Raw genomic sequence first — 13,330 nt, 5'->3', positions numbered from 1 at the left:
TTATTTTGTTGTACTAAAAGATTTATTTACAAAATTATTGTAAAATTGATACAAATAAAATCTATTGACATGTCATCTGTGGTTAAAACTTCAGATTATACAAAGCCACGGCTGTCACGGTAGCGACACCAGACAGAGCTGCGGTGCAAGGCAACGGTAGATTGCAGCGAAAATAGAGCGCTGGACAATCTCAGCAGATCTGGCGGCGTCTGTGGGGAGAGAAGGGAGCTAACGTGGAGTCTGGATGGCTCCGTCGCACAGTCGTCCAGACTCGAAACGTTAGCTCTCCCCACAGATGCTGTCAGACCTGCTGAGACTCTCCAGCGTTCCCTGTTTCAGATTCCAGCATCCGCAGTAATTTGCTTTTATCTCAGTAAAGTGCAGCCGCCTGAACAGCTCCCGCTCCTGACTGTACAATCGGGCGGAGGGTTAAGGTTTAGGAGCGGAATCAAAGGCTGCCTTGGTGTTCATCACAAATAAAATAAACACAGCCCACCTCTCACTTTCGTTCACTAGTTATCCAGCCACAGTATTGTTACATTCCAGTTAAATCCAAAGGTTACCTTGGTGAAAACTGGAAGTGGGTTGTTTCTTTAAACAAAAGTAATGCGAACGCTCCCAAGTTTGATCGTAAAGGCATCTGAAAATGAATTATCACGCCCCAGGCACAATGTTAACCTCCGATGCTGACTCAGTTGTTGAGCATGTTCACCATATACCAAATCGACAGTATCGTTTCCTGCTTCAAGATTAGGAGAACTACAACCATAAGGTTACAGAGTTGTTCACACACGCAGATAAGAGATAAAGTTGCACCTCGCTATCCAAATCAGACCAGTGAGGAACAGGTCAAACCGAGCGATTAGCATTAAAAGGCCTCCACTGCTATCAGTAGTGCTGCGTGAGTGAGCGGGGACTCTGTGAATGACGCACAGACTGACTGGTACTGAGCTCACCTGAACCCACACACAAAAGTTAAAATAAAAGAGGATCTTCAAATGGAAATTCATTGGGTGGTTCCCTCAAGCTAATCAGATACAAGGTTTGAAGGACTGAACCCAGCGGTGGGGATTTAAGCACTTGGACTTACGAATCGCTAATGCTGCCCGAAGTCGGATGATCTATTGGCACCAGAATGGTGGTGCAGTGGTTAGCACTGCTGCCTCACGGCGCCGAGGTCCCAGGTTCGATCCCGGCTCTGCGTCACTGTCCATGTGGAGTTTGCACATACTCCCAGTGTTTGTGTGGGTTTTGCCCCCACAACCCAAAGATGTGCCGTCTAGGTGGATTGGCCACGCTAAATTGCCCCTTAATTGGAAAAAATGAATTGGGCACTCTAAATTTATTTACTTTTTTAAATCCAGGCATCTTGCCCTCGACACATCTCCTCCCAAACTCCCACCCCAAAACATCTTTAAGAACAAGATTTTCACAGGACGAGCTCAGTCTTCCCACTCGTACGTTTTGCTCCTGAATAAGGCCCAGCCTGTACCTCTCAATTCATTTTTAAAAAATAAAAAATTTAGAGTACCCAATTCATTTTTTTTCAATTAAGGGGCAATTTAGCGTGGCCAATCCACCTACCCTGCACATTTTTGGGTTGTGGGGGCGAAACCCACGCAAACGCGGGGAGAATGTGCAAACTCCACACGGACAGTGACCCAGAGCCAGGATCGAACCTGGGACCTCGGCGCCGTGAGGCAGCAGGGCTAACCCACTGCGCCACCGTGTCGCCCTACCTCTCAATTCATTAACGCTCATCTCAAAATAATTTTTTAAAGTGTGAATAAAACACAGGTTTAAAATATGACGTGAATCAAGGCGGTCAGTGTGCAGTAACTGGCCAGACTGCACCTGGAATACACAGTTCTGGTCACTGCTACACAAAGGAAACATTGCTTCACTGAAAGGGGTTGGAATTCTCAATCCCGGACGGTTGTGGTCGCTTTCTCGTTGAAAACATTGAAGGCTGTGGGATAAACAGATCTTTGGTGTCTCAGCGAATTAAGGACTGTGGGGAGCGGGCGGTAACGTGGAGTTGAAGACCAGATCAGCCATGATCATGCCGTGAGCGGCACGGTAGCACAGTTGCTTCGTGTCTCCAGGGTCCCAGGTTCGATTCCAGGCTTGGGTCACTGTGTGGAATCTGCACATTTTCCCTGTGTCTGCGTGGGTTTCCTCCCACAGTCCAAAGATGTGCAGGTGAGGTGGATTGGCCATGCTAAATTGCCCTCAGTATCCAAAAAGGTTGGGTACGGTTACAGGGATAGGATGGAAGTGTGGGCTTAAGTGAGGTGCTCTTTCCAAGGGCTGGTGCAGACCAGATGGGCCCAATGGCCTCCTTCTGCACTGTAAATTCTATGATCTATGACTGGGGAAGCTGGCTCGATGAGACGAATGGCCTATTCCTGCTCCTTTTCCCCCCCGTTCTTGTATTTAAGGGCTGGAGGCAGCAGAGAGGATAGACGTGTAGCTGATCCTTATAGAGTCAAAGATCTGGGTTGACTGGAAGGATTTGTATGATAATCTTACAAAGAAAGTTGAAGGGAATATAAAAAGGTAAATGCCAAAGGGTACTAAAATCACTGCAGCAGTATCTCAGAGACACTGGCGGATGTTGCTCGAATGTAAATTTTGCTATATTAGGGAATTCCTCAGAATGACGCGCACATGGAATGAACGTCTAGATATCGAGGGGAGACGGGGGAACAATCTGGGAACATTCCAAAAATAATTAGCTGCCAAAATACAGGCATCGCAATTATTTGGGCCAAATGGCCTTCACTCATAATAACCTTGCAAAGCAAATTAATTGGGAATGCAAAGTCTTTTTATCGTCGTACTATCCGGCCTTCGTTTTGCAATATGGCTTCGGATCGCTCAACGGTACAATTAGGAAATACTTCTGCAGACAAATTGTGACACGGTTAGAAACAAAGGTGCTGGTAAAATTCAGCAGGTCCGGCAGCATCTGCGCAGAGAGTAACAAGCATTGACGTCACAGGTCACATGACTCTCCTGTGGCGCTGCAGGGAGGTAGCAACATGAAGGGTTTTAGGTTGTCGAAAGGAGCAGGTTGAAGGTCTGGGATGGGGGGGCGAGGTTAAATAACAAAGATGCAAAGGAACAAACGGCGAAGGGGGCGGTCATGGTTGGCAGAGGTTTAGAACTCTTCTGCAAAAGGCAACCGGTGCGAGCTAGATCAATTGTTTAATCTGAAACCGTAGAGACTTATTTTTGCTAAGCTGAGGTATTAATGGATATGGGGCAAAATACAGGTATACGGAGTTTGGTTAGAAATCAGCCAAGATCTCAATGAGGGGATGAATGGCCGACTCCCTTTTGTTCTGTGACATTTCATTGAGTGGACAGTCATGGGTGCCTTTGCACTGAAAGGCTTGAAGGCCTGTGCTCATGTGGTGTGGGGGCTCATACCCAGGGAATCTAGCGCTCGATAATTCCACACTCGCGATATTGTACTGAACACAGCACACGGGGAAGAATCACAGCCCGTATTAACGTGAGCAGCACTGGGAGGCGGTTTTCACCAACCGCTGGTCCTGATCTCTCAACTCTCTAAATATTGGTCACACTCGGCCCACGCCCTCTCCCGACACATGGTAGATAATCCGCATTGATCGTTCTCGCTGCGTTTAGGCAGAGTCATGGTCAGTAACTGTGCGCACACTTGGTTCGCCTAATAGTGTAACAGCCGCACAAAGGTGACACAGGACGCAAAATGTTCGCCAATTTGAACCCAATCTTCCCATTTACGGTAAACAAATAAAGATGCACCGTTCTTTTGCCCAGTTCAAGAGAAGGAAGCCTTGTTTAGTCCGCGCGGGCGGTGATGATTTTGATCTGTGCCACGCGGATCGCCGAGGGCTGGTTGTTCTTCACCCACGTGGCCGTGGCACCTTCCTCCCCTCCCCGGCTGGAGGATTTGCCGCCTCACTCACTCAGCCCGTGCGCCCAGCTTCTCCATGTACTCCTGCAACGCGTTGAGCCTGGCATCGATTTCGGAAAGGTCGCACGAGTCCAAATAATTTTCTGGAAGGGAAAAGAAATATAATTTTCATGCATTTTGAGAGAAATCCAACTTGCTGTCAGGGCACACAAAAGCTGTTCAGCTCCTCCTCTTGCTGAGCTGTGCAGCTTCTGCCCCAACCAGATAAAAAGCTGATTTAGCTCAGTGGGCTAGACAGGTGGTTTGTGATGCAGAACAAGGCCAGCAGCGCGGGTTCAATTCCCGTATCGGCCTCCCTGAATAGGCGCCGGAATGTGGCGACTAGGGGCTTTGCACAGTAATTTAATACTTGAGACAATAAAAGGTTATTATAGGGCAGCACGGTGGCGCAGTGGGTTAGCCCTGCTGCATCATGGCGCCGAGGCCCCAGGTTCAATCCCGGCTCTGGGTCACTGTCCGTGTGGAGTTTGCACATTCTCCCCGTGTTTGCGTGGGTTTCGCCCCCACAACCCAAAGATGTGCAGGGTAGGTGAATTGGCCACGCTAAATTGCCCCTTAATTGGAAAAAAATGAATTGGGTACTCTAAAATTTCAGGAAAATAAATCAATAAATAAAAGGTTATTATTATTATGACTCCTCCTCTCCGACACTCGCTCCCTCTGACCAGTATCTCAGCCAGCAGTTAGGTCGAGATCAGGGGTTCAGGACACACAAAGCCAGTATCTCTCAGCCACATCGCAGCATCACCCAGCTCGAACGAGCTAGGTACCACCACCCAGGCAGGCAGTCACATCCTTAGTCGTGATTTGGGGGCTCCCTCCCGGGTTCGATCCCGGCTCTGGGGCACTGTCGATGTGCATTCTGTCGGAGTTTGCACATTCTCCCCGTGTTTGCGTGGGTTTCGCTCCCACAACCCAAAGATGTGCAGGGTAGGTGAATTGGCCACGCTAAATTGCCCCTTCATTGGAAAAAAATGAATTGGGTACTCTAAATTTATAAAATAAAATAATGAATAATGTTTTTTTTTTAATGATTTGGTGGCTCCCCACATGCTCTCCCCCCCCCCCCCCCCCCCCCCCCCCCTCCCCTTCTGTTCTGGTGTCTCCCAAGCATCTTACATATGCCGCCCCCCTCCCCCACCCTATCTCTGACCTACTTTGTGTCCCTTGGCAGCATCTCCCATTAGCACAACCTTCTTTTTCACACGTAGACCGGTGCCACCCAGCATCATCCTCTTGACTCGTCAACTTGCTAAATTATCAGGCGGTTTAATCAAAATCCGGAACTGGAGGTGTCAGAAATTTCCACTAATTAACTATTGGGAAAACATCTGAAGAATCTGTCGCTGCTCCGACTTCCGTTCCCTCACAACCCACTCTGACCCTCTCCTTGGCAACTGTCTGAGATTGCAACCTTGCTGCCAGTCATGTTTGAACCAGATTCGAGCTTCTGATTTGCCCCATCAACAAGGCCTCCTTTTTCTTCTCTTCCGTAACATCCACTGTCTTTTCTCCTGTCTCCACTCACCTGCTACTGAAACCTTCCTCCACACCTTCTGGTCAACATTGCCGTGATTGTAAAATTCTCATCCTTGTTTTTTTTTTTTTTTTAAATCCCTCTAGGGCCTCGTCCCCTCCCGAGCTCCGAAATCTCCTCCAGCCCCTCAACCCTCCTAAATATCTGCGCTCCTCTAATTCTCGATTTTAACTGGTGCCTCATTGGGGGCCATGACTTCAGCTGCCTGGGGCCCCAACATTGGTTAGTGGAAGGAACTATTTAATTGTACAGAACCACACGCTTACCTTTGTTTTGCTTAGTCGGTGTGCTGGCTAAATGTTTCCTCGGTTTTGGCTTCCTCTGTGGCTGGGAGAAACAGAACAAGGAGGTTGAGATTTCATAGGATCACAAAGCACAGAAGGGCGGCACGGTGGTTATAATAATAATCTTTATTATTGTCACACATGGGCATCACAGTGGCAGAGGTTAGGGGCTGATTTAGCACAGGGCTAAATCGCTGGCTTTGAAAGCAGACCAAGACAGGCCAGCAGCACGGTTCAATTCCCGTACCCGCCTCCCCGAACAGGTGCCGGATAGTGGCGACTAGGGGCTTTTCACAGTAACTTCATTTGAAGCCTACTTGTGACAATAAGCGATTTTCATTTTTCATTTCATTTCATTGCTGCCTCATTGGCGCCAAGGTCCCAGGTTCGATCCTGGCTCTGGGTCACTGTCCGTGTGGAGTTTGCGCATTCTCCCCGTGTTTGCGTGGGTTTCGCCCCCACAACCCAAAGATGTGCAGGGTAGGTGGATTGGCCACGCTAAATTGCCCGTTAGTTGGAAAAAATGAATTGGGTACTCTAAATTAAAAAAAAAAAAATTATTGTCACAAGTAGACTTACATTAACACCGCAATGAAGTTACTGTGAAAATCCCCTGGTCGCCACACTCCGGCGCCTGTTCGGATACACGGAGGGAGAATTCAGAATGTCCAATTCACCTAACAAGCACCTCTTTCGGGACTTGTGGGAGGAAACCGGAGCACCCAGAGGAAACCCGCGCAGACACGGGGAGAAAGTGCAGACTCCACACAGACTGTGACCCAAGCTGGGAATCGAACCTGGGACCCTGGCGCTGTGAAGCAACAATGCTAACCACTGTGCTACCATGCCGCCCCATAGCGCCAGGGACCCGGGTTCAATTCCAGCCTTGGGTCACTGTCTGTGCGGAGTCTGCACATTCTCCCCGTGTCTACGTGGGTTTCCTCCGGGTGCTCCGGTTTCCTCCCACAGTCCAATGATGTGCAGGTTAGGTTGATTGGCCGTGATAAATTACCCTTAGTGTTCAGTCAAACAAGGTCTCTATTACAATAACCATATGGGATTTCGAGAGTAAATACTAAGAAAGGGGGGAAAAAAGTCCAGCGGGAGCCACCTTGTGTGCTGCTTCCCACCATATTACGCCACCGGAATACCCACCATCCCAGTTCTTTGAAAGAACTAACTAACTAATCCCATTTGGCCAGCAAACTCATTCCTTTCGAGTATTTCAGCAGTTCCCCCTTTGACCGCAACTACTGAATCTGCTCCCAAAACCTTCCCGAGACGGGCATTCCCATTCATTCCCCAATCTTTTAGGTTTAGAGGTGGGAAATGGATGAGAGAGAGATGGGAGATGGAACTTACAACTGCGCCTCCCAAGGCAAATCATCACCAGGGATCATTATAAACAAATGACCTGGTCATCACTGCATTGTTGTTTGTGGGATCTTGCTGTGTGCAAAGCGGTCACCCCCGTTTCTGACATTAAAACCGCGATCGCATCAGAAAGCTACTTGAGGAGTTGTGAAGTGCTTTGGCATGTACCGAGAGATCGGAAAACGCGCGGTGTGGTCAGAGGGAAATTCTTGAACTAAAATCAGAGTAAGCAGCAAGGGGGAATCCAGATTCCCGTGGACTTACTCACCAAGTTCGGACTGCTCCATGCAGCCAATCCCAATGGCCGTTTAGGTTTCCTGCTCCTCTGCAATCTGTTGTGTGCCAAGGCGAAAAGAAGGGGTTGATCGTGGGGTGGTAAAAAATAAGAATATTTTTCTTTTAAACTCATTAAATATTGCACTGGTTATCAGCAAAACGTCAACAAGACTCAGCGATTAAATCCATCACCTTCTGGTCTGTACTGTGTGTACCTTACAGTGTGCTGAGCAGTGAATCACCTGCTGGTCTGCACTGTGTGTACCTTACAGTGTGCTGAGGGGTGAATCACCTTCTGGTCTGTACTGTGTGTACCTTGCAGTGTGCTGAGCGGTGAATCACCTGCTGGTCTGCACTGTGTGTACCTTAGTGTGCTGAGCGGTGAATCACCTGCTGGTATGCACTGTGTGTACCTTGCAGTGTGCTGAGCGGTGAATCACCTGCTGGTCTGTACTGTGTGTACCTTACAGTGTGCTGAGCGGTGAATCACCTTCTGGTCTGTACTGTGTGTACCTTGCAGTGTGCTGAGCGGTGAATCACCTGCTGGTCTGCACTGTGTGTACCTTGCACTGTGCTGAGCGGTGAATCACCTGCTGGTCTGCACTGTGTGTACCTTGCACTGTGCTGAGCGGTGAATCACCTGCTGGTCTGTACGGTGTGTACCTTGCAGTGAGCAGAGCGGTGAAATTAATCTGGACCAGCCAGCTAACTACACAAACCTAGAACTTAACACAAGGCACCTAGAATCATGTAGGCAGAAGGAGGCCATTCAGCCCATCATTTTTGAATGAGCTACCCAATTATTCCCTTTCCCCCATCTCTCATCATAATCCTACAGGTTTAGAAAATATATATATATCCAATTTCCATTTGCAAGCTATCTGTAATGGGTCTAATTTTTAAAAAAAATTTAGGTTCACAGGCAAGTTTTCTAAAGGTGGAAGACATATCGCGAGGCAGGTTGTGTGCGAGACTTATTCAATGTGGTCCTGCCAACCATTGGGATACTGGCATTTCAGTACAGACTTCTGATTGAGATTGTAGATATATATATTTTTTAAATTCCAATTAAGGGGCAATTCAGCGTGGCTAATCCACCTACCCCGCACATCTTTGGGTTCTGTGGGTGAGACGCACGCAGACATGGGGAGAATGTGCAAACTCCACACGGACAGTAACCCGGGGCTGGGATCGAACGCAAGTCCTCAGCGCCGTGAGACTGCAGTGCTAACCACTGCGCGACCGTGCCGCCTGTGGTCGTCGATATGGTTAGAATATCCACAAGAATAGAGAATTGGCCAATGTGGAACATCAGGATGGCACAACCTCGCATGTGTCTCTCAGGAACGAGTGTGCTACAAGAATCTGGGTTCAGGGGGCAGCACGGTGGCACATTTATTAGTGGTTCGATCATGGCCTCGGGTCACTGTCCGTGTGGAGTTTGCACATTCTCCCCATGTCTGTGTGGGTCTGACCCCCACAACCCAAAAGATGTGCAGTGTTGGTGGATTGGCCACACTAAATTGCCCCCTAATTGAAAAAAAAAAGAATTGGGTACTGTAAATTTATTTTTAAAAAAGGATTTGGGTTCAAGCCTCACAAAAGCCAGGCTGCGTTTGGCACCGAGGGAGCGAAACAGTTAGGGAGGTTGCTGGCTTGCATAAGAAAGGTTAGAACGGGGCTCTGTTTGCCCTTTTGGGTAGACGTGCGAGATCCAGTGGCTACTAAATGAAGAGCGGAGAGTTCTCTGCAACATAAACGTATCCAGATCTTGTACCGCTGTCACTAGGGTTTCAGGATGAAACTGGCGAACCATACCCAGTTAAATTGGGGTAGGGAGGGCAGCACGGTGGCGCAGTGGGTTAGCGCTGCTGCCTCATGGCGCCGAGGTCCCAGGTTCGATCCCGGCTCTGAGTCACTGTCCGTGTGGAGTTTGCACATTCTCCCCGTGTCTGCGTGGGTTTCGCCCCCACAACCCAAAAATGTGCAGGGTAGGTGAATTGGCAACACTAAATTGCCCCTTAATTGGAAACAATGAATTGGGTACTCTCAAATTTATAAAACAAAAACAAAAAGTTGGGGTAGGGGGAAAAACGTGCAGTACAATTCACAAAACCAGTGCTGTGCCATAACAGGAAGACAGAGTACTGGGCTAATGGTAAGATTCTTGGTAGTGTGGATGAGCAGAAAGATCTCGGTGTCCATGTACATAGAGCCCTGAAAGTTGCCACCCAGGTTGATAGGGTTGTTAAGAAGGCGTACGGTGTGTTAGCTTTGATTGGTAGAGGGATTGAGTTTCGGAGCCATGAGGTCATGTTGCAGCTGTACAAAACTCTGGTGCGGCCGCATTTGGAGTATTGCGTGCAGTTCTGGTCGCCGCATTATAGGAACATAGAACATTACAGCGCAGTACAGGCCCTTCGGCCCTCGATGTTGCGTCGACCTGTGAAACCACTCTAAAGCCCATCTACACTATTCCCTTATCGGCCATATGTCTATCCAATGACCACTTGAATGCCCTTAGTGTTGGCGAGTCCACTACTGTTGCAGGCAGGGTATTCCACGGCCTTACTACTCTCCGAGTAAAGAACCTATCTCTGACATCTGTCTTGTATCTATCTCCCCTCAATTTAAAGCTATGTCCCCTCGTGCCATGCTATGTCACCATCTGAGGAAAAAGGCTCTCACTGTCCACCCTATCCAATCCTCTGATCATCTTGTATGCCTCAATTAAGTCACCTCTTAACCTTCTTCACTCTAATGAAAACAGCCTTAGGTCCCTCAGCCTTTCCTCATAAGATCTTCCCTCCATACCAGGCAACATTCTGGTAAATCTCCTCTGCACCTTTTCCAATGCTTCCACATCCTTCCTATAATGCGGCGACCAGAATTGCACGCAATACTCCAAATGCGGCCGCACCAGAGTTTTGTACAGCAGGATGTGGAAGCATTGGAAAGGGTGCAGAGGAGATTTACCAGGATGTTGCCTGGTATGGGGGGGGGGGGGGGGGGGGGGGGAGAAAGATCTTCTGAGGGAAGGCTGAGGGACTTGAGGCTGTTTTCGTTCGAGAGAAGGTGGTTAAGAGGTGACTTAATTGAGGCATACGAGATGATCAGAGGATTGGATAGGGTGGACAGTGAGAGCCTTTTTCCTCGGATGGTGATGTCTAGCACGAGGGGACATAGCTTTAAATTGAGGGGAGATAGATATAGGACAGATGTCAGAGGTAGGTTCTTTACTCAGAGAATAGTTTGGGCGTGGAATGCCCTGCCTGCAACAGTAGTGGACTCGTCAACATTAAGGGCATTTATATGGTCATTGGATAAACATATGGATGATAAGGGAATAGAGCAGATGGGCTTTAGAGTGGTTTCACAGGTCGGCGCAACATCGAGGGCCGAAGGGCCTGTACTGCGCCGTAATGTTCTATATGTTTGAAGAGTAAGAAAGTAAGAAGTTTGGAGAGGAGGTGATCTTGTTGAAGTGTACAGGACCTGAGGGAGTTTGATAGGGTTGATGCTGAAAAGGATGTTTCCTCTTTTGGGGGCGATCTAGAACTAGGAGGTAGAGTTTAAAGAGGATTCCCAGTTACGATGGGGATGAGGTTTTTCTCTCAGAGATCTGATAGTATGTGGAATTCTCAACCCCAGAGAGCAGTGGAGGGCTGGGTCACTGAATATCTTCCAAGGTTGAGGCAGGAAGATTTTTGATCGACAAGGGAGTAAAGGGTTATGGGGCACAGAGAGGAAAAGGACCACATCAGATCAGTCACGATCTTAATGAGTGCCTGTGAAAACTTGAGGGGCCGGGATGGCCCCCTCCTGCTCTGACATCTCAAGTCCTCACGGTGGAAACAATTTCGGAAGAATATACAAACCTCACAAGCAGCACATCGGACAGTGTGTTACAACCAATTCACTAAACACAGGCTCTGGCAACACTGCACACTTTGCGTCAAATGTCTACCTGGATTTGGCGTGTCCTCTGCTGTCTTCAAAGTCACTGGCCGAGCTTGCTGAGGAGAATCTGCTCTGGCGAAATTCCGCTGCGGAAGAGATGTAACGAGGTGAGTCGCATCCCAGAGGACATGTGAGAACCCACCCCTTAACTTGGCAGAGGCTGCAGGGGCAACCTCCTTACGAACAAAGGGCAGAAGGAGGCCATTCAGCCCCTCGGGCCTGCTCCACCATTTAATAAGATCACGATTGATCTCATAGTAACCTCAAACCTGCATCCCACCTACCCCCCAATAACCCATCACCCCTCCACCTCCAGAGGAATATCCCAAGGATTATCTTCTCTCAGAATCCAAGACCGTCTACCTTTCCATGGATACCGAGAGACTAGATAAACACCCCTCAGCCCACCCAAAATCCAGGATCTGGCTGATTGCCGCTCCCTCCTTTGTGTTTTTAAGTAATATATTGGGTTGATTTTACTCTGCACCCGTTTTGTATTTTACCTGCATCATCAGGTGACTCTCTCTCAGTTTTCTCCAAAGTTCGAGGAACTTAATCCTCTAACCTTTCCTCAGACACTTCCTGCAGCCTGTTCTGCATGTTTTAAGGTCATCGGCAACTTTGACAGGTTGTTAATCAGTTTGTTATCTCAACAATTTGTGCGTACTAGAGATGATAGGGTAGACTGCACCACACACTTCGTCAGGAAAGGGATACTCGTGTAATGTTTAACGTCCATTTGTATCTCTCAATTATTCAGCAAACCTCTACGACCCCCGACCAGAATTTCACCCTTCTCCATTGTTGATCGCATAATGAGGTTCTTTTGTCGTATTAACATAGAATTTACAGTGCAGAAGGAGGCCATTCGGCCCATCGAGACTGCACCGGCTCTTGGAAAGAGCACCCTACCCAAGATCAACACCTCCACCCTATCCCCATAACCCAGTAACCCCACCCAACACTTAGGGCAATTTATCATGGCCAATCCACCTAACCTGCACATCTTTGGACTGTGGGAGGAAACCGGAGCACCCGGGGGAAACACACGCAGACACGGGGAGGATGTGCAGACTCCGCACAGACAGTGACCCAAGCCGGAATCGAACCTGGGACCCTGGAGCTGTGAAGCAATTATGCTATCCACAATGCTACCGTGCTGCCCTTGTCGTATTGCGGTTGCATTATTGATGAATTTGAGGTGGCCCTTTGATTATATTTTTTTTAAAAGAAAGAGACACAAGAACTCTATCAAATGAGTTAGGAATGGCGACAGATTTCTCAACCTTCCCTTAAGAATTACTTTAGTTGGTGAAGTATGAAATTAGTCACTAATACTTTTCTTGATAATAGATTTATTCACAGAATCCGAATTACATACGTCTGTTTCCTACCAGTGTCCCAGCAGTCTCTCTTTATAGGTGCTCCAAGTACTTAAGAAAATGCCCTTCATCCACATATCTAAATAAAATTATCATACCATTGACATTCTCCACTCTTCATGAATTCTACTTTGGTTAAGTAGGAAAATTGTCTGACATTCTTCCCAGTGCATGGATTGCCGGCTCATCCCCAAGTGTGACCCACCCCAACCCCTACCTGATGAGCTCCGACCGCGGGTTCGGTTGCTCGATTGTATCTTCCCAGCACTGCCTTCGCGGGAGCAGTTTCTGGATTTCGACCGGCCTCGTTCCTCGTTGGTCAGAGAGTTCATGGTCCGGTGGATCTTCTTCAAACTGCATGTGAGAGATAGCGAGAGGGAGAGAGTCACAGGGCGAGAGTCACAGGGCGAGGGGCGCAGGGCGCAGGGCGAGGGGCGCAGGGCGAGGGGCGCAGGGCGAGGGGCGCAGGGCGAGGGGCGCAGGGCGAGGGGCGCAGGGCGAGGGGCGCAGGGCGAGGGGCGCAGGGCGAGGGGCGCAGGGCGAGGGGCGC

The 13,330-nt window shown here is 48.7% G+C and overlaps 1 protein-coding gene across 1 annotated transcript in view; it reads right to left on the bottom strand.

The window, feature by feature from the left end:
* Nucleotides 1-13,330, bottom strand: part of ccdc61 (coiled-coil domain containing 61) — a 38,478-nt gene continuing 25,148 nt past the window's right edge. Inside the window, 5 exon segments of the mRNA XM_072490053.1 lie at nucleotides 1-4,050; nucleotides 5,771-5,831; nucleotides 7,431-7,494; nucleotides 11,406-11,484; nucleotides 12,998-13,134. Of these exon segments, the coding sequence (XP_072346154.1) occupies nucleotides 3,956-4,050; nucleotides 5,771-5,831; nucleotides 7,431-7,494; nucleotides 11,406-11,484; nucleotides 12,998-13,134 (436 nt within the window). The 3' untranslated portion in view covers nucleotides 1-3,955.

This window comes from Scyliorhinus torazame, chromosome 25, assembly GCF_047496885.1.
Source record: "Scyliorhinus torazame isolate Kashiwa2021f chromosome 25, sScyTor2.1, whole genome shotgun sequence".
Classification (NCBI taxonomy): domain Eukaryota; kingdom Metazoa; phylum Chordata; class Chondrichthyes; order Carcharhiniformes; family Scyliorhinidae; genus Scyliorhinus; species Scyliorhinus torazame.
Note: the sequence above shows the minus strand (reverse complement) of the source record. Positions and strands in the feature narration are given on the sequence as shown.